Source organism: Bos taurus, chromosome 15 (assembly GCF_002263795.3).
Source record: "Bos taurus isolate L1 Dominette 01449 registration number 42190680 breed Hereford chromosome 15, ARS-UCD2.0, whole genome shotgun sequence".
In the NCBI taxonomy this organism is placed as follows: Eukaryota; Metazoa; Chordata; class Mammalia; order Artiodactyla; family Bovidae; genus Bos; species Bos taurus.
The window spans coordinates 15618797-15641162 of record NC_037342.1 but is presented as its reverse complement, the minus strand read 5'-3'; the positions used below and the strand labels follow the sequence as shown (position 1 = coordinate 15641162).

Sequence of the window (22366 nt, the reverse complement as noted above, 5' to 3'; positions counted from 1 at the left end):
CCGCTGCCTTGGTGTTACAGTGGTTGGCAGCAGCTTGCTCTCCTAAGCTTTTATAAGTAATAACACAAACCTGCCTGTATATATTGGCATTTATGCAGGCATATAGGGAGAGAAGGAAGCTTTCTCTGAGCCTTTTCCCATTGTTCACAAGCAAGGACATTTCATTAAAACTCCTCTAATATTGATGTAAGAAATTAGGCAGGAAAAGAGGACTTAGAATCAAGTGTGCACTTTGCAGTATACCTGAATCATTGTAAATTAACTAGACTTCAGTTAAAAAAAAAGAATTAAGTATACATTACAATCCCAGTCCTGGGTATATATCCAAAAAAAACCCCAAGAATACTAATTCAAAAAGATACATGCATCCCAGTGTTCATAGCAGCATTGTTTACAGTTGCCACGATATGGAAGCAACCTAAGTGTCCAACAACAGAGGAATGGGTAAGGAAGACGTGATCTATATACACAGTGGAATACTACTCAACCATAAAAAGGAGTGATATCTTGTCATTTGCACTAACATGGATGGACTTGGAGGGCAAGACATACAGAAAAATGCAAATGCTATATGATATCACTTATATGTGAAATCTAAAAAATACCCCAAACTAGTGAATATAACAAAAAGGAAGCCGACTCACAGATACAGAGAAACCTGACCAGTGGTTATCAGTGGGAAGAGAGGGAAGCAGGGGGAAGGTCAATATAGGGAGAGGATTAAGAGGTACAAATTATTATGATTAAAATAAGCTCCAGGGATATACTTAGCTTACATAGCCAATATCTTATTATAACTAAAAATGGAGTATAACTTATAAAATTGTGTATTACTGTATTGAACACTTGTAATATATAATATTGTACCTCAACTATAATTCGATTTAAAAAATTGTGTGCATGACTAACTGATCTTTGGAAGGCAGGATTGCTTAGTAAGAAGAACTTTGTTGTTGGAGGGGCTGAGGGACTGTTCTGCTGGTTAGTTTTGTGACCTTGGGCATGACTTAACCACTGTGAGCCTAGTATCCTTGTCTACAAAATGGGAATAGAGTTGTGATAATTAAATACAGTAATTTTTATATCACCCTTGCACTTAATGTTGTTCAGTCGCTCAGTCATGTCCGACTCTGCAACCCTATGGACTGCAGCATGCCAGGCTTCCCTGTCCTTCACCATCTCCCAGAGCTTGCTCAAACTCATATCCATTGAGTCAGTGATGCCATCCAACCATCTCATCGTCTTTCATCCCCTTCTCCTCCTGCCCTCAATCTTTTCCAGCATCAGGGTCTTTTCTAATGAGTGGGCTCTTTGCATCAGGTGGCCAAAGTATTGGAGCTTCAGCTTCAGCATCAGTCCTAATGACTATTAAGGGTTGATTTTCTTTAGGATTTACTGGTTTGATCTTGCAGTTCTGGAACACTCAGGAGTCTTCTGCACTTAATAGGCCCTCAATAAATGGTAGCTCCTGATTGAATGGTTATATGTTTAATGTTTAATTTCTTGGGGGGATATTGGTTGCTTAAACTGTGTAGTTCATTCACGAGCCAATGTTGATTTGTGAAGTTGGTGGTGAGTGTGATAAGAAGAGAGGTACTTGCCTCTTGAGAGTCCCAGTCCCCACGAGACACTGCTGCCTGGCAGGCCTCTGGGGGCCACTCAGCCGCAGCAACATGCGTCCATAAGTTCTGGAAAGCTGAAGGAACAAATATGTATGTTTAAAGATGATTTAAATCTCAGTCATTCAATTAATATAGAACTTATTTATTGAAGCCGATCCAAGTAAATAAGTTCTAGAGACAGATCTGTTACACAGCGTAGTGCCTAGAGCTGACAGTACTGTATTGTGTATTGAAAAGCTGCTGAGAGGATGGGTCTAAGGTAAGATCTTACCACACACACATGCACACATCAGTCTCACAAACAACAGAGAGGGTGAGAGAAAACTTTGGGAGGTCATGGATATGTCCGTGACCTTGATGGTGGTGATGATTTCATGGTGTATTCTTATCCCCAAACTCAATGAGTTGCGTACATTAACTATGTATAGCCTTTTACATGTTAATAACACCTTAATAAAGTGGTTTTAAAAAAACACTCGAGGAAAAGAATCTCTGAAGTCCAGGTACTTCTAGTTTTAAGTAAGTTAACCAGCAAATACATCAATGTGAAATATGAATTATATTATTATGTGCCATTTGAGTCAAGGTATTTAGATAGTCTTTGGATTTGATATTAAAATCCAAATTTAGGACTTCCCTTGTGGTCCAGTGGTTAAGAATCTACCTGCCAATGCAAGGGACACAGGTACTATCCCTAGTCGGGGAAGATGCCACACGTCAAGAGGCAACTAAGCCCGGGACCACAGCTACTGAAGGCCAAGCTCTAGAGCCCAAGAGCTGCAACGGCTGACGCCCTTGCACCCTAGAGCCTGCGCTCAGAGACAAGAGAAGCCACTGCAATGAGAAGCCCGAGCACCTCTACTGGAGAGTAGCCCCCTGCCAGCCGCAGCTAGAGAGATTCCATATGCAGCAGTGAAGATCCAGCTTAGACAAAAATAAAAAACCTCAAATTTAAAAAATGACTTCCCCTTGGTAGATGAAGTTCTTTTATCATGGACTCTCTCATTGTGAGTCCAGGTGGTAGGACTGAGATGATTCCTTTTTTTGTTTTTTTTAATGGTGCATAGTTGGATACCCTCAGAGGTCTCCTGACTGCACCAGCTCTCAGACCTGTGGGAAGGAAGCAGAAATCAAAGGCTGCATTTAGAGCACAGTCCCAGGGCTCCCAGGGTAGCGCAGTAGTAGTGGTAAAAGAATCTGCCTACCAATGTGGGAGATGCTGGAGATGCAGGTTCGATCCCTGGGTCGGGAAGATGCACTGGAGAAGAAAATGGCAACCCACTCCAGTATTCTTGCTTGGAGAATCCCCATAGACAGAGGAGCCTGGTGAGGCTACAGTCCATGGGGTCGCAGAGTAGGACATGACTGAGCAACTAAGCATGCACGCACACATGCCTGTAATTAAGCTGTTTTAGCGCTAGATGGCTATCTTTTTTTTTTTTTTTTGCCCAGTAGCTTTTACCAGGAGAAGGCAATGGCAACCCACTCCAGTACTCTTGCCTGGTAAATCCCATGGATGGAGGAGCCTGGTAGGCTGCAGTCCATGGGATCGCTAAGAGTCAGACATGACTGAGCGACTTCACTTTCACTTTTCACTATTATGACTGGAGAAGGAAATGGCAACCCACTCCAGTGTTCTTGCCTGGAGAATCCCAGGGTTGGGGGAGTCTGAAGGGCTGCCGTCTATGGGGTCGCACAGAGTCGGACATGACTGAAGCGACTTAGCAGCAGCAGCAGCAGCTTTTACCAAGCCCAGGTTTCCTGAGTAGTTTGAAAGAGACAACTCACCTTTGAGTTAAGCTCTGTAGAATTGAGAATATGTTTGTAATTGGTTATTTTTACATGTACCTTAATTCCATTAATGTATATTTATCGAGTATCCCTGGTGGCTCAGATGGTAAAGAATGCAAGACGCTCAGGTTCAATCCCTGGGTCAAGAAGATCCTCTGGAGAAGGGAATGGCTACCCACTCCAGTATTCTTGCCTGGAGAATTCCATAGACTGAGGAGCCTGGCGGGCTATATAGTTCATAGGGTTGTAGAGTTGTATCCGACTGAGTGACTAACATTTCCCCTTTTTTTTTTTCTTTTTCATTGAGTATCCATTATATGCTAGAGACTGCTGCGTTCACTTATCGTGAAATGTGTGCAGATGAGTCATTGATTCAATAAATAAGTATTGAGCACTTACTTTGGTCTTATTCCTGCTAGAAACTGGAGATACAGAGGTAAATAAGGCATGGCCTCTGCTGTTAATCAATTATAAGTTATTAGGGGGACAAACTAAAAAAATTAAATACACAGGGAATTTAATATATTGTGGCGTAAGTGTGCATGAACTGTGATGGGAACACAAGTGAGTGGCATGTAAAAAATTGGGAGAGGAGGGGTAGATGATTTCCTGGAGGAAGTGGCACTAGAAGAGGACTTCCAGAGACATTCGGATAGTCAGGGTATATATTGTAGTGTTTAGTGTGTGCTGAAGTTAGAGTTTCCTTGACTCAGCTCATGCGGGGAGAAAGGCCCTCCAGATGGAGAAAACTTTGGAGAAAATGCAAGTATTACTCTAGGTTTTGTGCAAAGGATATTTGGGTTAATAGACACGAGATTGTGCTAAGTCATGTAGTACTTTAGATATTAACAGTGTTATTTTCTTAGAATAGGTGTCAGAACAATTAATTTTTTTAAATAAGGTAGGTATCAGAAGTTCTTTTTAAAAAACTTATTGAAATTTAGTTAATTTATGATGTGTTAGTTTCAGGTATATAGCAAAGTGATTCAGTTATACATATATGTATAAATATATGTATTATTATTTCTTTACATTCTCTTCCATTATAGATTATTACAAGGTACTGAGTATAGTTCCATGTGCTATACAGTAGGTCTTTGTTGTTTATCTATTTTATATATAGTAGTGTGTATATTTTAATCCCAATCTCTTAATTTATCCCCTTTCCCCTTCCCCTCTGATAAGTGTAAGCTTGTTTTCTATGTCTGTGAGTCTTTTTCTATTTTGTAAATAAGTTCATTTGTATAATTTTTTTAGATGCCACCTATGACTGGTATCATATGATATATGTCTATCTGAAGTTCTTGATTGTAAGCTGCACAAAGTAAGTTTGGCTAAATTAAGCAATTTGTTATTGTCAGTCATGTCCGACTCTTTCTGACCCCATGGACTGCAGCACACCAGGCTTCCCTGTCCTTCATCATCTCCCGGAACTTGGTCAAACTCATGTCCATTGAGTCGGTGATGCCATCCAATCATCTCATCCTCTGTCGTCCCCTTCTCCTCCTGCCTTCAATCTTTCCCAGCATCAGGGTCTTTTCTAATGTCAGCCCTTTGCATCAGGTGGCCAACTTAAGCAATAGAAGAATTTATTGAAAGTACCTTGGGCAGCTCACATATTAATGGAAAGCCTCAGAAAATGAGCAGGATATCTTTAGGTGAAGATATACTGGGAACCCATGCAGGGCTAGACTTGTTGTCTTGTGATGATGGTGGTCACCATAGACACCACTGCTACTCTTAAACTCTTGGGGGTTCTGTTACCATAGACACTTTAGCAACACCCTTTGTTTTTGTTTCATTTCCTCGAGATTCAGAGTCTTTGGTTGGAACATCAGTTAACTAGGCCTAGGTCCTTCTAACTGCTAGAACAGAGAGGGGCCTTTTGGCTTCTGTAACAGGAGGTAGACTCAGCCCCAAGGCTTACACAAAGAATTCAGAGTTCTCCAACACTATTTAATTTAGTATTTAATTAGAGGTGATTGACTATCAGGAATATGATAGGTAATAGTTGAAAGCTGAACCACATAATTCTAAATTATTTTCCATTTCTGTAGTATTTATAATGCACTTTTATTTATTTTTATTGAAGTACAGTTCATTTACAATGTTATGTTTCTGGTGTACAGCAAAGTGATTCAGTTATATATACACACACATATATATTGCTTATCATATTCTTTTCAATCATGGTTTATTTTTAATACTTATTTAATTGGCTGTGCCATATTTGCACATGTGGGATCTTTATCATGGCATGCAAACTCTTAGTTGGGGCATGTGGGATCTAATTCCCTAACCAGGGATTGAACCCTGGCCCCTTGCATTGGTAACATGGAGTGTTAACTGCTGGACTACTAGGCAAGTCCCTCGATTATGGCTTATTAAGAGATATTGAATATAATTCCCTGTACGGCAGGATCTTGCTTTTTATCTGTTTTATATTTAGTAGTGTGTATCTGCTAATCCCAAACACTTAATTTATTCCTCCCCCCATCCTGTTTCCCCTTTGGTAACCATAAGTTTGTTTTTTATGTCTGTGAGTCTTTCTGTTCATTTGTATCATGTTTTAGATTCTGCATGAAGTGATGCCATTTGGTATCTGCCTTTCTCTTTCTGACTTCATTTAGTAAAATAATCTCTAGGTCCATCCATGTTGCTGCAAGTGGCATTATTCTGTTCTTTTTTATGGGTGAGTAATATTCCATCGCACACACGTATCACATCTTCTCTATCCATCCCTCTGCTGATGGGCGTTTAGGTTGCCTCTGTGTCTTGGCTGGTATAAGTCGTGCTGCTGTGAACATTGATGTGCAGGTATCTTTTTGAATTTTCTAGGTGTATGCCAAGGGATGGGATTGCTGGATCCTATGATAACTTTATTGGATTTTGAAAACCTCCCTTAAATACTGGACTGTGGGTCTGTAGATGCAGCTTCGTTGTGCTCCTTACCCACACTTAAGCGCCAGTGAACTCCCTATCGCTTAAAGTGCCCGGGCACCTCGGTGACTCAGTTCCTGTGCCTCACCTTTACCTCCCTGGGCTCATCTTTCCTCACTAGCACCCTCTCGTCACCCTGAATTGGATTAACAGCCTCCTCCTTTTTTCCACTTCAGCTTAGGAGTCTCTTTCTCCCTGTCATTTCAGCTCCTGAATCACCTCCATCAATCAATAGATAGGAAGGAATTACTCCTGAGCCTCCAAAACTTTGTGTCCCTGTAATAGGGCACTTACTCCGCAGTGAAATTTGGATCGCTGTGTGCACCTTGTCTCCAGAACCAAATCATAACATCCTAAGGCCAAGGACAGTCTTATTCATTTCTTTGTTATTTATAGCTCCCAGCACAGTGCCTTGTTGAACTCAGCTGTTACTTTAAAGCTTAAGCATACATTCGCATTTTGGTTCACACTGATAATATCTCAGAGATATTTTTAAATAAGCATTACAGAGTTATACTTCACACAACTTTAGAGAAAGTTATTCATCACAAATTCCACCTTGAGAGAGTCTAAATTAAATAGGTGTATTTACTGTACATGTACTTTATGATGATCCAAGGATTCCAATTCAAGTTCAGTGCCCAGACCATACCCTGTAGAGACTGGGAAGTTTGGAAACCTTCCCCCCTCCCACCTTGGGTTTCAAATACTGGTTCCTTGGGGGAAAGTGAGTGAGAAGGCCTCTTCAGGTATGTGCCTTCAGTTTAGTGTTCGAGATTCCTGTTTCCTTTTACAATGTGTGCAGGTGTTCATAGCCTGGGGTGCTGGGACCTGTCTTCCCCCAGGCCTCAAGTCCAAAAGTGTGACTTGGCTACCTCAGGGAAGGAGCTTGGCTTCACATGAGGGTCTGTGAACAGACCAGCCCTTATTTTTCTGGTATTGGCTGTGGGGTCTCCAGATTCCTCCTAAGACCTCGTTTCTAGGGCATCTGTCTCCAGGAGTGGACTATTCAACTCCCCGGGGAAACCTCCAGTCCTGCCAGGATCGGAAGGCTTGATTGCTTACATTTGACTTTGAGGACGCTGGCACACTCAGTAAATTCCTCAGCTCTTTGAAAAGGAAGGTGGAGGCCGCAGAATTGTTCTGTTGCCTGTGGTTAAAATCTCTGTCATAAAGTTAGAGGAGGTTATTCTCATCTCGTCGGTAAAGTTGTTTTTGAAGGCATTAGGTGGTTTTGGCTTACGTGGGCCTGGCGGAAAGTCTTGCACTTGGGCGCAATGACACCTGGGAGGTTTTCTGGGTTTGGTTTTTGTTTTTTTTTTTGCAGTGAGTAAAGGCTTTGAGGAATCTGGCCTGCAGACCCCAGAGCATCACTGCCGGCTATAGTGGGGACAGTGAGTGCTTCCTCCTCTTAGGGTACTGAGAGGGCCTGGGAATCGTTGGGAACTCTCAGAGACCCACTTTGGAAGGACCTCTTTAAACTTGGCAGTGACAGCGTCCCAGAGGATATGCCAAGTCTCTCCATCGGTCAGCAAGGAGGGAGCAAGAGAACACAGGCTGTATACAGAAAGGAGCAAGGACTTGGATAGTGCCCAGCTCTAAGGTTCCCAGGACACTGGCCCCAGCCTATATGTATTGAAGTATAGTTGATTTGCAGTATTGTGTTTAATTTCTGCAGTTATGATGAAGTGACTCAATTCTACATATATATATTCTTCATTATGGTTTTATCACAGGATATTGAATGTAGTTCGCTGTGTTATACAGTGGGATCTTGTTTATCCATCCTATATATATACATAGTTTGCATCTGTTAATCCCAAGCTCCCAGTCCCTCCCCCATCTCTCCCCCACCCTTGGTAACCACAAGTCTGTTCTGTGTATCTGTGAATCTGTTTTTATTTTGTAGATATGTTCACTTGGTTCACATTTAGATTCCACATGTAACTGGTACCATTTGGTGTTGATCTTTCTGACTTACTTGCTTAGTTTGATCATCTTTAGGTCCATCCGTGTTGCTGCAAATGGCAGTATTTCATTCTTTTTAATGACTGAATAATACGCCATTATTTACACACACACACACACACACACACACACACACACACACACACACACGTATATGCTTGTGTGCTTACTTACTTCAGTTGTGTCCGACTCTTTGCATCCCTATGGACTGTAAGCCTGCCAGATTCTTCAGGCAAGAATACTGGAGTGGGTTGCTGTGCCCTCCTCCAGGGGATCTTCCCAACCCAGGGATCGAACTCACACCTCTTGTATTGCAGGTGGATTCTTTACTGCTGAGCCACCGGGGAAGCCCCATATATACATACATAATCACATCTTCTTTAGCCATTTATCTGTGGATGGATATTTAGGTTGTTTCCATCTCTTGGCAATTGTAAATAATGCTGTAATGAACATTGGGGTGCATGTCTCTTTTTGAATTACAGCTTTGCTTGGATATGTGCCCAGGAGTGGAATTGCTGGATGCACCGACCTATATTAAATGACAACCGCAAGCTGCTGGGCAGTTTAAGTGCTCAGTTGTGCACTTCCGATCATAATTGCCCTGGTTGTCGGGGGCAGGCAGGCCATTGTAAGGGGAGGTGTTCTAGAGAGAGTAACCTGAAGATGTCTTGGGGTGAACTTTAGAGGACCTCGGGAAGGGAGTGTGAAATGGGGCCTTGGAGAATGAGGGTGGCATGTTCATGGGATACTGGAATGCTGAGGGGACCAGCGAGACTGGTGACAGCTAAAGGAAGGGTCTGAGTGTAGTGGCCTTGAAAACCATGCAGAGTTTGAACTTGAAGCAATAGCCAAAATGGTGATGTACAGCGGATTGACAAGCTGACAGTGCAGTTTAATTAAGGACAGGTGATTCCCAGCTGTGTGTCCTCTGCTCTCTACACCTGAAGGAGACTCCTGAGCCTGTTACATTGGTCTGTTTGTGGATTCTGGATCTGGTCTTAGGAACAAAGTAGTTAACGGTGAAGGCGAGGCTGGTGAGCAGGTGACCAGGGTTCTTGTTGTGCCTCTCACTTCCGCCAGGAAACTCACTTCATTTTTACCTTGATTCATTTCCTCTCAACAAGGAGGCCTTTGTCATCACTACTATGGAGTGAGGCAGAAAAAAGCCTTATTCAGGGTCGCATTGCCTAAAGGCCTCTGGACATTTACAGAGAAAGTAAGAGTGTAGAACCGTAATGGGAAGGAAGTTTTCAGTGCTTTAGAAGCTAGCCAGAAGCAGTCATGCTCATAGAGAAGCAAAGGATTCTTTTTGTTGACAAATGACGTACAGTTTTTGCAAAGAGAAAGGAACTATTCTGGGTGAAATGGGTCATCATCAATCAAGGTAGAAAGGTTGAACCCTCAAACTGGACTTGCAGAATTTCACCCTCTGTGGACTGCAACACAAACAGACGTCTGGTTTTCCTTCAGGTGGGGCCCCCTGCCCAGAGGGAGACCCTGAGCCTGTTTTCTGTTGCTCCTGCCACTTTCCCCATGAAGACCTAAGCTGTGTCCTTGGTGGTCTTAGATGAAGGTCTGGTTTGAAAGCAGGTAACTCCTTATGTGGAGATTGACTTTTTTTGAAACCCCTCGAGGCAACTCCTTGCAAAGATTACACAGAAGCAGAATCCTTGCTCAGCCACTGTTTTTGTTGTTCAGCTGATCAGTTGTGTCCAACTCTTTGCGACCCCAAGGACTGTAGCATGCTAGGCTTCCCTGTCCTTCACCATCTCCCAGAGTTTGTGCAAATTCATGTCCATTGAGTCAGTGATGCTGTCTAACCATCTCATCCTCTGTCGTCCCCTTCGCCTCCTGCCCTCAATCTTTCCCAGCATCAGGATCTTTTCCATGAGTGGGCTTTTTGCATCAGGTGGCCAAAGTATTGGAGCTCAGCTTCAGCATCAGTCCTTCCAATAAATATTCAGGGTTGATTTCCTTTAGGATTGACTGATTTGATCTCTGCAATCCAAGGGGCTCTCAAGAGACTTTGAAAGCACCTGTTCTTCCACACTCAACGTTTATGGTCCAGCTTTCATGGATGCCCCTAAACACTGCCCTGTTCCATATGCCCTGGGCCCCAGCCAGGCCCTGCAGCACTCGCCGGGAAGGGGTGGCGTCTAGGCATCTCCTGTGGTTTATGGCAGCTCCTGCTCCGGGGGCTGGAGAAGTGCTAACAAGGAAAACCACATCTCTGCTCATGATGGATACTGATGTCTAGTTTCTGATTTCAGAGACCCTTGACCCTACTGGTTAGATTACGGACACTGTGTTTTTACATAGGAAAACACATGCAAATTACACGACCAGAGTTCCTAATGAAGATCCTGAATGAACAGGAAGGGAAAGATTACGTGCTCGTGGGCCTGGGGTTGGTGTCTGTTTTTTGCCACGTAGCCCAGGAAGCTCCTTCAGAGCCTGTGATCCGTGTTACTGTCGTTTGCCCTTGTCTTCCCAGTGAGGGAAGGGAAGTAAAGTGATTCCTTTCCGGTGTGGCAGTACCCGCCCCGCCCCCAGCCCCGGGGGGATCTCTGGGCTCAGTGGAGTTATCATCCCTGGACCTGTCTGTCCATAGGGTCTGTCCTGATCATCTGCTCGGCCAGCCTTTTCTCTCGCCCTCTGAGAAGGGCAGAGTGGGAACAGGACTCAGTGTGGGGGCTGCCGCATCTTAAATGACTGTCGGTGAGGAACTGAGATCCTGTCCTTCAGTCTCCATCAGTGCTTGTGTGTGTGTGTGCGTGTGTTCATGCACGAGTGTGAACTGCATTTGTTCTTTCCTAATACTGAACCTGCGGAAGAAATGGTGACAGGGGCACGTCTTTGATGCCCTCAGTGCTCATGCCCAGCATCCAGCCCTGCCATCTGCACAGCGCTCTGTGGCCTGGAGCCTTGGAGCTCGCTGCCACTTGACAGGCCATTGGATAAGGTGTGGAAAAACGATTTATACCAGTCTGGTGGTGATAGGAGCGACTTAATGCGGGGTTCTTGTTTTTTTTTCCCAATTTATTTTTGAAAAAAATTTTTAACTGACATCTAGTTGATTTACAATGTTTTAATTTCTGCTATACAGCAAAGTGATTCAGGTATATATGTACATATATACACACACACACATTCTTTTTTTAATCATCTTCTCCATGATGATTCACTATTGAATGTAGTTCCCTGTGCTATGCAGTAGGACCTTGTTTATCCATTCTAGATGTAATAGTTTGCATCTGCTAATTTCAGCCTCCCACCCCACCCCTCCTCCAGCCCCCTCCCCCTTGCAGCCACAAGTCTGTTCTCTTTGTCTGTGACATTGTTTCTGTTCCATAGATGGGTTCATTTGTGTCTTATTTTAGATTCCACACATGATTGATATCATATGGTGTTTGTCTGTGACTTACTTCACTTAATATGATAATCTCTAGCTACATCCATGTGGCTGCAAATGGCATTGCTTTGTTCTTTTGATGGCTGAGTAGTATTCCATTGTCTACATGTACCATATCTTCTTTATCCAGTCCTCTGTTGATGATGGACATTTAGGGTGTTTTCAGGTCTTGGCTGTTGTGAATAGTGCTGCTCTGAACACAGTGGTGCATGCATCTTTTTTAATTCAGAGTTTTGTCTGGATATATGCCCAGAGTGGGATTGCTGGAGCACATGATAACTGGCATCCATGTCGAAAGCATGTATCCATATATACACACATCCCCTACACACTCCTTTATACACCCATCCAATATACATGTATATTCTTAGGTATGCCTCAATTTTATTGGCAGTTTGCTCTCTGTTATCACTTACAATTCGTAGTCAATCTGATAGTACAATTTGATAGTAGGGCCTGAAGTTGTAATCTGCCTGCATATGCCATTCCTGACCCAGATCTACTTTAAGAGAATACCACACTTAAAAAAAAAAAAGTTGAATTGGAGTGTAATTGATTTACAATGTTGTGTTCCTTTCAGGTATACAGTAAAGTGATAACAGTTGTGTGTATATATATATATATTTTTTTTTTTTTTCCCCAGATTCTTTTCCATTATAGCTTATTACAAGGTATTGGATACAGCTCCTTGTGCCGTATAGTTTATCTACTGTTTATCTATTTTGTATATAATATATCCTTGTTTATCTACCTTATACGCAGTGGTGTGTATCTGTCGCACTCGCTTCTCTTTGCTGAAGTGTGTGGGTCCTCACTGCCCCTGACGCTCATCTGGTGGGGGAGGGGCTGCGGGTACAGCAGGTGGGTTTGTGTTTTCCTGTTTCTTTTTCTGTGTACACTGTTCTCCTTCTGGCTTAGGGCTTCTCAACCGTGGCTGCGTATCAGAATCATACGAAGAGCTCTATGAAATGCAGATGCCCGGGTCCTATCCTGGGACGCTGACTGCCAGGTCCGGGTGAGGCCGGGGTGCTGGCACTGGAGAGCTCCCCAGGGGATCCTCTCTGGCGGCCACGCTTGCTCTGCGCGGCTCTCCAACTTTCCACCAACATTTTCCACCTGTCTGCATTAGAAGCCAGCCTAGATTTGCCTTTGGATCCAGGCCATTGACGATTTCTAATTTTAACTTTCAACTTTGAGACTTACAGATGTAGAGGGTGAGGCCCAGAAGGGACTGAGTGTCTTTCCATGGTAGTCCCTGTGGATTGGCCAGAAAGAGAATGCTGACAGATGCTGTCAGAGGCGCTGAAACTGTCATTTTAGGCTGATCTTTATATAGTATGTCATTCATACTCAGATTATATTCAACCTTAAGCTCTAACTCACAACTGCATTATTTAACATCGTAAGGTAAATATTCTAGTCGTCCAAATCTTTTTTTCTCTTTTTCTCTGTAGTCTAGACATGCTTATGCTCCATGTGAAAAGAAAGATAGCTAATCACTTGGTCGTGTCTGACTCTCTGTGACCCCATAAACTGTAGCCTACTCTGTCCATGGAGTTCTCCAGGCAAGGATACTGGAGTGGGTAGCCTTTCGCTTCTCCAGGGGATCTTCTGAACCCAGGGATTGAACCCAGGTCTCCTGCATAGTGGGCAGACTCTTTACCGACTGAGCCACCAGGAAAGCCTTTTGCTACATGTGAGCACACGTTCAAATGTCATTTCATGGGTTGAGGGAGAGAAACTCAGGAAGAGGATGAGTAAATTTCCATCTTACAGCCTCTCGGAATAATTAGTTGCTTTGGCCTTATGGGAAATGGATAGATAACCATCCTAGCAAGAAATTTTGAATGACCCATTTGACGTGATGGCTGAAAAACCGTATTTTTTACTAATGGAATGATCTTGCAGGCAGGGATTTTAATTTTTTTAAAAAGCATGACTCTTTGCCCAGAGTAAACTAAATTACCTTTGCCAAAAAGAGCCTTCAACTTGGTGCCCACGGGGAGAGGTCAGTGCAGAGAGGGCGGAGCCTGGACTCCCCCCTCACACTGAGTGCTCCCACTCATCACACTGAGTGCTCCCTCAGTGTTGTTTGTGCTGTATCAGTGTCATGTCCTGGTACTTCATGTTCAATGACAGCAGGATTGAACCCAGTGTCACTTTTAATTGAAACAGGAAGCGTGTTCAGCTTTGTGTGTGAAGCAGCCACGTGGGATCCGAAAGGCCAGTGCTGGGCAGAGGGCCAGAACCCATGACCCGGGCTCACACTGCCGCACAAGGCTCCAGAACCCCCAGAGTGGGGCCGATCGCTCTGTGCTGGGCTGCAAGCAGCCCTTGCTAACACGTGGTCTGGCAAAATGACCATTCCTCTCTGCATCTTCGAGATGCTCCAAGAGACAGCTGCTCTTTCCGTTTTAGTTTTCCCTGTCTGGCCTCCCCGCCCCCTTCCCTTTGACTGCTCCGAACCTGGTGGCTTGTCCAGCTCCACAGGGGACTTGATGTTTGTGGCTGCTGTTGCCACTGGCCTTGGAAATGAATTGTGTGAAAAGGCCCCTGCCTTTGCTCAGTGTGTCTTGAAAATTATGATTATGACCTCACGGGTCATTGTGGTGGGTGCCAGACTTGTGATGATTCTGAATAGTTACTTTGGAATTTTATGAGTCAAAAAGACAGAGCTGCCCCTGCCAGTGGAGAGGCTTGGGGGAGAATGGCTGGTGTGAGTCACATGGCGAGGAGGACTTCGTTGACACTGAAGTGCACTTTGCTCTCTGCCCCCAGGTCCCCCTCCGGCCTGTTACAGCCCCAGCAGTCCCGTCCAGATTCTGGAGGACCCCAGCTACTTTTTCCCAGACTTTCAGCTCTATCCTGGGAGGCATGAGGCATCTTTGACAGTGGAGGCAAACAGCAGCATCAGAGAAAAAGTCGGTAAGTTCTTTCACTGGCTTTCATGTTGGAAAAGCAGAATGATTTTATGTTTTTCACTCTTCTGAATAATTTTTTCTCTATCCTCTTTTTAAAAAGCAACATATTGGATTACTGGTTGTTTCTTTATTGGTAGGTGCCTTATTTTTAATGTTTGCTTAACATTGTGCATGCGTGCATGCTGAGTTGCTTCAGCAGTGTCCAACTCTTTGTAACCCTATGGACTGTAGCTGGCCAGGCTCCTCTGTCCATGAGATTCTTCAGGCAAGAACACTGGAGTGGGTTGCCATGCCCTCCTCCAGGGGATCTTCCTGACCCAGGGATTGAACCTTTGTCTCCCGTGACACTTGCATTGCAGGCGGATTCTTTACTGCTGGTGTTAATAGACTGTTAATTATAATACATGACTCACTCAACAGAGAGAGTTCCTGAGTAGGTAGGAACTTTCGAATTATACCATTGAGTGCCTAATTTTTCTCTAATTCCTAAATGTTCTTTTTTATACTCTTTCCTAGAATCTTTCATTTCTTTTTTCTTCTCCTTTCATTTATACCTCTTTTTGCAGGTAATTCAGAAATTCAGAGAAATTCTAAACTATATTCGGAAAGGAACTGCTTCCTTTGTAAAAATTTCCTGACTATTTTTAAGGGTTTATGAGATTGGTTACACCATGAAGGAATCTTCAAAACCACATTAAAGAAGGATCTTAAGGCTCTTGCCAGATGTGCTCATGAAAAGGAGATTCAGTTTCTATGCCTAATGAGACCCCATTCCTTTTATTATTCATCCAAAAAATCATTTTCCTTTGGAAATACGTTTTTATTTGAATTTTTATCCATTTTTATTTGAAGTGTTGATTTTTTATTTGAATTTGCTTGTTCATTAAGCCCTGAGGGTAAGAACTGTCTTCTTTACTCTCCCAACCCAGCACCTGTCAGAATGCCTGAATATCACAGGCTGGCAGTTGGTATTTGTGGAGTGAGTGATGGCTCAACTCAACCCACGCTGTTAATTGCTTTCCTAGGATTGTGCATCACTTAGTACAGTTACTCAGCAGCTCATCTTGGGTGACTTTCAGTGGTCTGTTTTTGTTGTTGCAAAGTTCTAATTGCTGAACTTCGGGTTTATATCTCAGTTACTGTGCACGTTCTCTGAAAATGAGCAGTAAGTTTGAATTTACTCCACATACCATCCTGTGAAGTAGATATGAAGCCTGACCCCAGAGGAGAGAGAGGTTCAGAGAAACCAAGTAATTGCCTGAGCTCACGAGGGGTAGATCAGAGGTGAGCTTCAGGAACCAGTCTGTAGAGTTCTTTACTCTCTCATTTTTTAAACCATTTTTTTAATTGAAGTATAGTTAATTTACAGTGCTGTGCTAATTTCAAGTGTATAGCGAAGTGATTCAGTTGTATCTATATATCTGTATATGTCGATTGTTTTTCAGATTTTTTTTCCATTATAGATTATTACAAGATATCAAATATAGTTCCCTGTGCTATGCAGTAGGTCCTTGTTTACTGATTTCATATATGAAAAGTGAAAGTGAAGTCGCTCAGTCGTGTCCAACTCTTTACGACCCTGTGGACGGTAGCCTACCAGGCTCCACGGTCCATGGGATTTTCCACGCAAGAATACTGAAGTGGGCTGCCATTTCCTTCTCCAGGGGATATTCCCAACCCAGGGACTGAACCCGGGTCTCCTGCATTGCAGACAGACGCTTTACCGTCTGAGCCACTATAGTAGTGTGTATATGTTAATCCCAAACTTCTAAGATATCTCCTACCCTCCAACAGTTCTTTCCTGAATGCCTTTTGTGTATCATGGTAGTGTTCTAGACAGTGGGTTCACAGCATGTGATAAGATAAGGCTGTCTGTTCCCTGGTGCTAGAGAATTCTAGTAGTGGAAGACTGGTAATAAATACACTGTTGATTGAAAGAGAAGGCCAGAGACAAGGCCAGATGTTAGGCTGTTCAGGACATTTAGAAACTGGTTAGGGGAGCTTGCGGAGAAGGCAATGGCACCCCACTCCAGTACTCCTGCCTGGAGAATCCCATGGACTGAGGAGCCTGGTAGGCTGCAGTCCCTGGGGTCGCTGAGGGTTGGATACGACTGAGCGACTTCACTTTCACTTTTCACTTTTCATGCATTGGAGAAGGAAATGGCAACCCACTCCAGTGTTCTTGCCTGGAGAATCCCAGGGACGGGTAAGCCTGGTGGGCTGCTGTCTATGGGGTCACACAGAGTCGGACATGACTGAAGTGACTTAGCTTAGCTTAGCTTAGCTTAGGAACCCAGAGAATTCTGGGTTCCAGAATTCTCTGGAACCCAGAGAATGGTTGAGGTCGTAGAAGCTGGGGCTGCAGTCTTTGCTGTTACAGAAACACTCAAAATGTCATCTACTGTCACCTTTTCTCATATTTTAATACCAAAAAGTATAAGAGGAATGTAGTCCTTAGTAGCAGCCCCTGCTAAAAGAAGGTAGTAAACTCAGCTTATGTGTATCTAGGTATATACACATATATATGTGTGATTATGTGTGTATTTATATATCTTGTAAGAGTATCACACCATCTTCATTTTTTTCTTATTTTACTATAAAATAAAAACCTAGCTTGGCACTTGATTAAATGTAAGGAGCAAAGGGGACTTCCCTGGCAGTCCAGTGGTTACGACTCCATGCTTCCAATGCAGGGGATGTGGATTTGACTGCTGGTTGGGGAACTAAGATCCCACATGCCATGTGGTGTGGCCAAATACATAGATAAATAAATTAATAAAGTACCTCTACAATTCAACAATTAAAAAAACCTTTAAAAAAAAATGGAGGGAGCAAAGGAAACAAAAGGGACAAAATTGTATCTGCACTTTGTATCTGGATGACTCTTTGATCATAGATGAGGATGCCATTTATCAGAAAAAAGGCAACTTTCGGGAAGAGAGACGGTTTGGGGGGAAATAATGTGTCCTTTGTATATATAAAAACACAGAACCATCACTGCTTGGAATTGTAGGGCTGAAGGCTACTTAGAGATGGGCTTGCTTAGCTCCCTGCTTTTACAGGTAAGGATTTTGAGCCCAAAGACAGCAAGTCTTATCAGTAGTAAGTAGTAGAATGTTTACTAGCCTATCACTATAAATATCCTCAATACACTCCTTCTGAGTACTTTTGTGCAAAGGCATAAATTATGTATTTCATGGTACTTCTTTACTGGTTAAATGTTTGACACCCATTATATGCAGGCATTAGGTTGCTTGTTGTTGTTCAATTACTAAGTTGAATCTAACTCTTTGCAACCCCATAGACCACAGCACACCAGGCTTCCTTGTCCTTTACCATCTCCCAGAGTTAGCTCAAACTCATGTCCATTGAGTCCATGATACCATCCATCCATCTCATCCTCTGTCGTCCCCTTCTCCTCCTGCCTTCAGTCTTTCCCAGCATCAGGGTCTTTACTGTGAGACAGCTCTTTGAATCAGGTGGCCAAAGTATTGGAGCTTCAGCTTCAGCATCAGTCTTTTCATGGAATATTCAGGGTTGATTTCCTTCAGGATTAACTGGTTTGATCTCCTTGCAGTCCAAGGGACTCTCAGGAGTCTTCTCCAGCACCACAGTTCAAAAGCATCAATTCTTCAGTGCTCAGCCTTCTTTGTGGTCCAGCTCTCACATCCATACATGACCACTGGAAAAACCATAGAGTTGTATGCTAGGGAGACCCAGATGAGGAGCCATGATCTCTGCCTTTAAGATGTTCAAAGTCTTGTTTACATAAATAAGTGCCATCTGACACAACTTAGCAACTAAACAACAACTTGTGATGATCGGTCTTTGGGATGTATGACACAACAGAACTTGGATGTTGGAGAAGGAGGGCTCAAGCCTGCTGGGCTGCAGCAGGAAGGGTTTTACTTAGAAGGCAGCTTTGGAGCCATCACTCAAAGCACATCTAGGAATTTCCCAAGAAGATGTAGTGAGATGCATCTTTCCAGGCAGAGGGATGAATGGGGACAAAGTCCTGGAGGCCAGAGAGAGCTAGCTTGTTTGGGAACTCTGTGTTCTTGGTGTGTTGCTGGAACTCGAACTCTCAGAGCAGTAGGGTGGGCCGTGTCTGGAGTGTTTGAAAAGTGGAGACGGCAAGTGTCGATTGCTTTCTGAGGACAGTTAGGAGAGAAGAGAGAAGAGAAACTGGGTGGCACTTAGAGGTTTACACTGGGCTGTGAGAAGGTGGTTTCTTTTTTTGTTGTTGTTCTGATTTTTTTTTTTTTTAAGATGGGAAAGAATGTTTATATGATGAAGAGAAGGGGTCAGTGGAGAGCTTAAAGGGAGAGCTTGAAGGCCTGACCAAGGTCTAGAAGGAAGCAGGAGGTGAGGGAAGGGAGAGTGGGAGAGGCGCACTGAGCTGGAGAGATGCTCCCCGTGAGAAACTCCAGGGTAATGGGGGTGACGCGGTATTGGAACGCTTTAAATGCCTCTATCATTAGAAAGTTCATTATTCACAATATACACTGAGACCTGTACGGAACAGCCTGACACGTTTTTCCCATGTTTATCTTCCAGTTGAGGATCCTCTCTGTAACTTCCACCCCCCGAACTTCCCGAGGATCCCAGAGGTGGAGATGAGAGGTTCCGAGGATGCGGCAGCTGGAACAGTGTTACAGCGGCTGATCCAGGAGCAACTGCGCTATGGCACCCCGACCGAGAACATGAACTTGCTGGCCATTCAGCACCAGGCCACAGGGAGCGCAGGGCCAGCCCACCCCACCAACTTTTCTTCCACGGAAAACCTCGCTCAAGAAGACCCACAAATGGTCTACCAGTCAGCACGCCAGGAACCGCAGGGTCAGGAACACCAGGTGGACAACACGGTGATGGAGAAACAGGTGCGGTCCGCGCAGCCTCAGCAGAACAACGAGGAGCTGCCCACGTACGAGGAGGCCAAGGCGCAGTCCCAGTTTTTCCGGGGACAGCAGCCGCCGCCGCCGCCGCCACAGCAGCAACCGGGGGCCGTGGGGCACAGCTACTACATGGCCGGGGGCGCCAGTCAGAAGGCCCGGACTGAGGGCAGGCCGACGGTGAGCCGCGCCAACAGCGGACAGGCGCACAAGGACGAGGCGCTGAAGGAGCTCAAGCAGGGCCATGTCCGCTCTCTCAGCGAGAGGATCATGCAGCTGTCGCTGGAGAGGAACGGCGCCAAGCAGCACCTCCCTGGCCCCGGGAACGGAAAGGCGTTCAAGGCTGGAGGGGGGCCCTCCCCAGCCCAGCCTGCGGCCAAGATGCTGGACCCCCGAGGTCCTCCACCCGAGTACCCCTTCAAGACCAAGCAGATGGTGTCCCCGGTCAGCAAGACCCAGGAGCATGGACTGTTCTACAGTGACCAGCACCCCGGGCTGCTCCACGAGATGGTCAAGCCTTACCCTGCGCCCCAGCCTGCGAGGACAGAAGTGGCCGTCCTGAGGTACCAGCCACCCCCAGAGTACGGGGTAACGAGGTGATTATCAAGCCTAGAGAATTTAAAAAAAATTATTCTTTTAATTGAAGTATAGTTGATAGATAATATTATTACTATTTTGCAGATGTACAATAGAGCGATGCATAATTTTTAAAGATTATGCCCCGTGTATAGTTATTATAAAATATTGGCTATATTCCCCATGTCTTACAGTGTATCCTTGTAGCCTGTTTTATAGCCAGTAGTTTGTTTTATAGCTAATAGCTATAATGGTTTTATAGCTAATAGCCTGTTTTATAGCTAATAGCTAATAGTTTGTTCCTCTTAATCCCCTGCCCCTACACTGCCCCTCCTCCTTCCCTTCTCCCCACTGGTCACCACTAGTTTGTTCCCTGTATGCCTGAGTCTGCTTCTTTTATATCACATTCACTGGTTTGTTGTATTTTTTAGGTTCCACATATTAGTGATATCAAACAGTACTTGTCTTTCTCTGCCTGACCTATTTCAGTTAGCAGATTGCCCTCCAAGCCCATCTGTGTAGCTGCAAATGGCAAACCTTCATTCTTTAATATGACTGAGTGGTATTCCGTCACGTGTATCTATCACATCTTCTTTATCCATTGATCAGTTGATGATACTTGTGTTGCTTCCCTATCTTCTGTGAAGTTGCATCATCTGTGAATACACGATTCTTGATCTGTGCCCCTTTGAACACTTTTGCGTACGTGTGTGCTCAGTTGCTCAGTTGTGTCCAGCTCTTTGCAACCCTGTGAACTGTAGCCCGCCAGGCTCCTCTGTCCATGGGATTTTTTTCAGGCAAGAATATTGGAGTGGGTTGCCATTTTTTCCTCCAGGAGATCTTCCCAACACAAGGATGGAACCTGTGTCTCTTGCATTAGCAGGCAGATTCTCTACTATTGAGCCACCTAGAATGCTGCTGTGAATACTGAGATGCATGTGTCTTTCTGAATTAATGTTTTTATATACCCAGGAGTGGAATTGCTGGGTCATAAGGTAGTTCTGTTTTTAGTTTTTTGAGAAACCTTCATACTGTTTTCCACAGTAAGCCTAGTGGTTTCACTCATGGTTTTAGCTCTCATTATTTTCAAGGCATATTAGGTTTTTGTCACAATATTTAGTAAGCAGAGTTTTGGCCAAAATATATAGAGTGAAACAGAATAGAGGTCAACTGGGGATTTTCTCCAGGTGTTCCCGAAGGCAGGTAGGAATTTCTGAGTTTGGGGCGGAGCCTCCGTTGCGGGCTGTCCCTGGGGAGCTCGGCCCAGTGGGCTAGAGGAGCAGTGGTTTTCCTGGCTGGCTTTTTGGAGAGTGTCCAAACTCCTGGAACATGTTATTACCATGGGGTTTTATAGAGTCTTTCTTCATTGTAGATTTTAAAGGAAAATGTAGTCTGAATTCTAGAACAGAGGAGCTAAAGAGACCTAGAGATCATACAGCCTCACCCCTTTATTCAACAGAAAAGTGAAAGTATTAGTTGCTCAGTCGTGTCCAACTCAGGCAATGGCACCCCACTGCATTACTCTTGCCTGGAAAATCCCATGGACAGAGGAGCCTGGTAGGCTGCAGTCCATGGGGTCGATAAAAGTCGGACACGACTGAGCGACTTCACTTTCACTTTTCACTTTCCTGCATTGGAGAAGGAAATGGTAACCCACTCCAGTGTTCTTGCCTGGAGAATCCCAGGGACGGGGGAGCCTGGTGGGCTGCCGTCTATGGGGTCGCACAGAGTCAGACACGACTGAAGCGACTTAGCAGCAGCAGCAGACTGTAGCACACCAGGCTCCTCTGTCCATGGGATTCTTCAGACAAGAATACTGGAGTGGGTTGCCATGCCCTTCTCCTGGGGATCTTCCTGACCCAGGGATTGAACCCACGTCTCCTGCATTGCAGGCAGATTCTTTTACCGTTTGAGCCACCAGGGAAGAAGCTCTGTTTATTCAAGAGATGAGAAACTCAGTTCCTGCAGTACTCAACTCTGAGGCAACTGGAGTGAGGCTCAGGTATCCTGACTGTCAAAACCATTTCCTTCCATCGCCCTAATTGCTCTGACTGATGGATTCAACAACACTTCCCACATTTGTAGTCTGTGTAGCCCTGTACTCAGTTCAGAGATAAAGATACAGTTTCCACCGTTAAGGTCCTCCCAGCATCGTCTCAGGGAAGCCAGCATCTGAACAGATCCTTGGGCTGCAGGGTGCCGTTTTAGGATAGAAAGGTGCAGAGAGCATTCGGGAACCGG

The 22366-nt window shown here is 44.4% G+C and overlaps 1 protein-coding gene across 7 annotated transcripts in view; it reads left to right on the top strand.

Moving 5' to 3' along the window:
• The window catches only part of AMOTL1 (angiomotin like 1), a 192630-nt gene that overhangs the window by 94672 nt on the left and 75592 nt on the right, over nt 1-22366 (top strand). For 5 of the 7 annotated variants that reach the window (XM_059875070.1, XM_059875069.1, XM_059875067.1 and 2 more), the window contains 3 exons: nt 14515-14661; nt 14758-14790; nt 19215-20145. In XM_059875070.1, the coding sequence (XP_059731053.1) occupies nt 19274-20145 (872 nt within the window). In that variant the 5' untranslated portion in view covers nt 14515-14661; nt 14758-14790; nt 19215-19273. The remainder of the gene's footprint in view (nt 1-14514; nt 14662-14757; nt 14791-19214; nt 20146-22366) is intronic. The other 2 variants (XM_059875068.1, XM_024975721.2) reach the window with 1 other exon arrangement.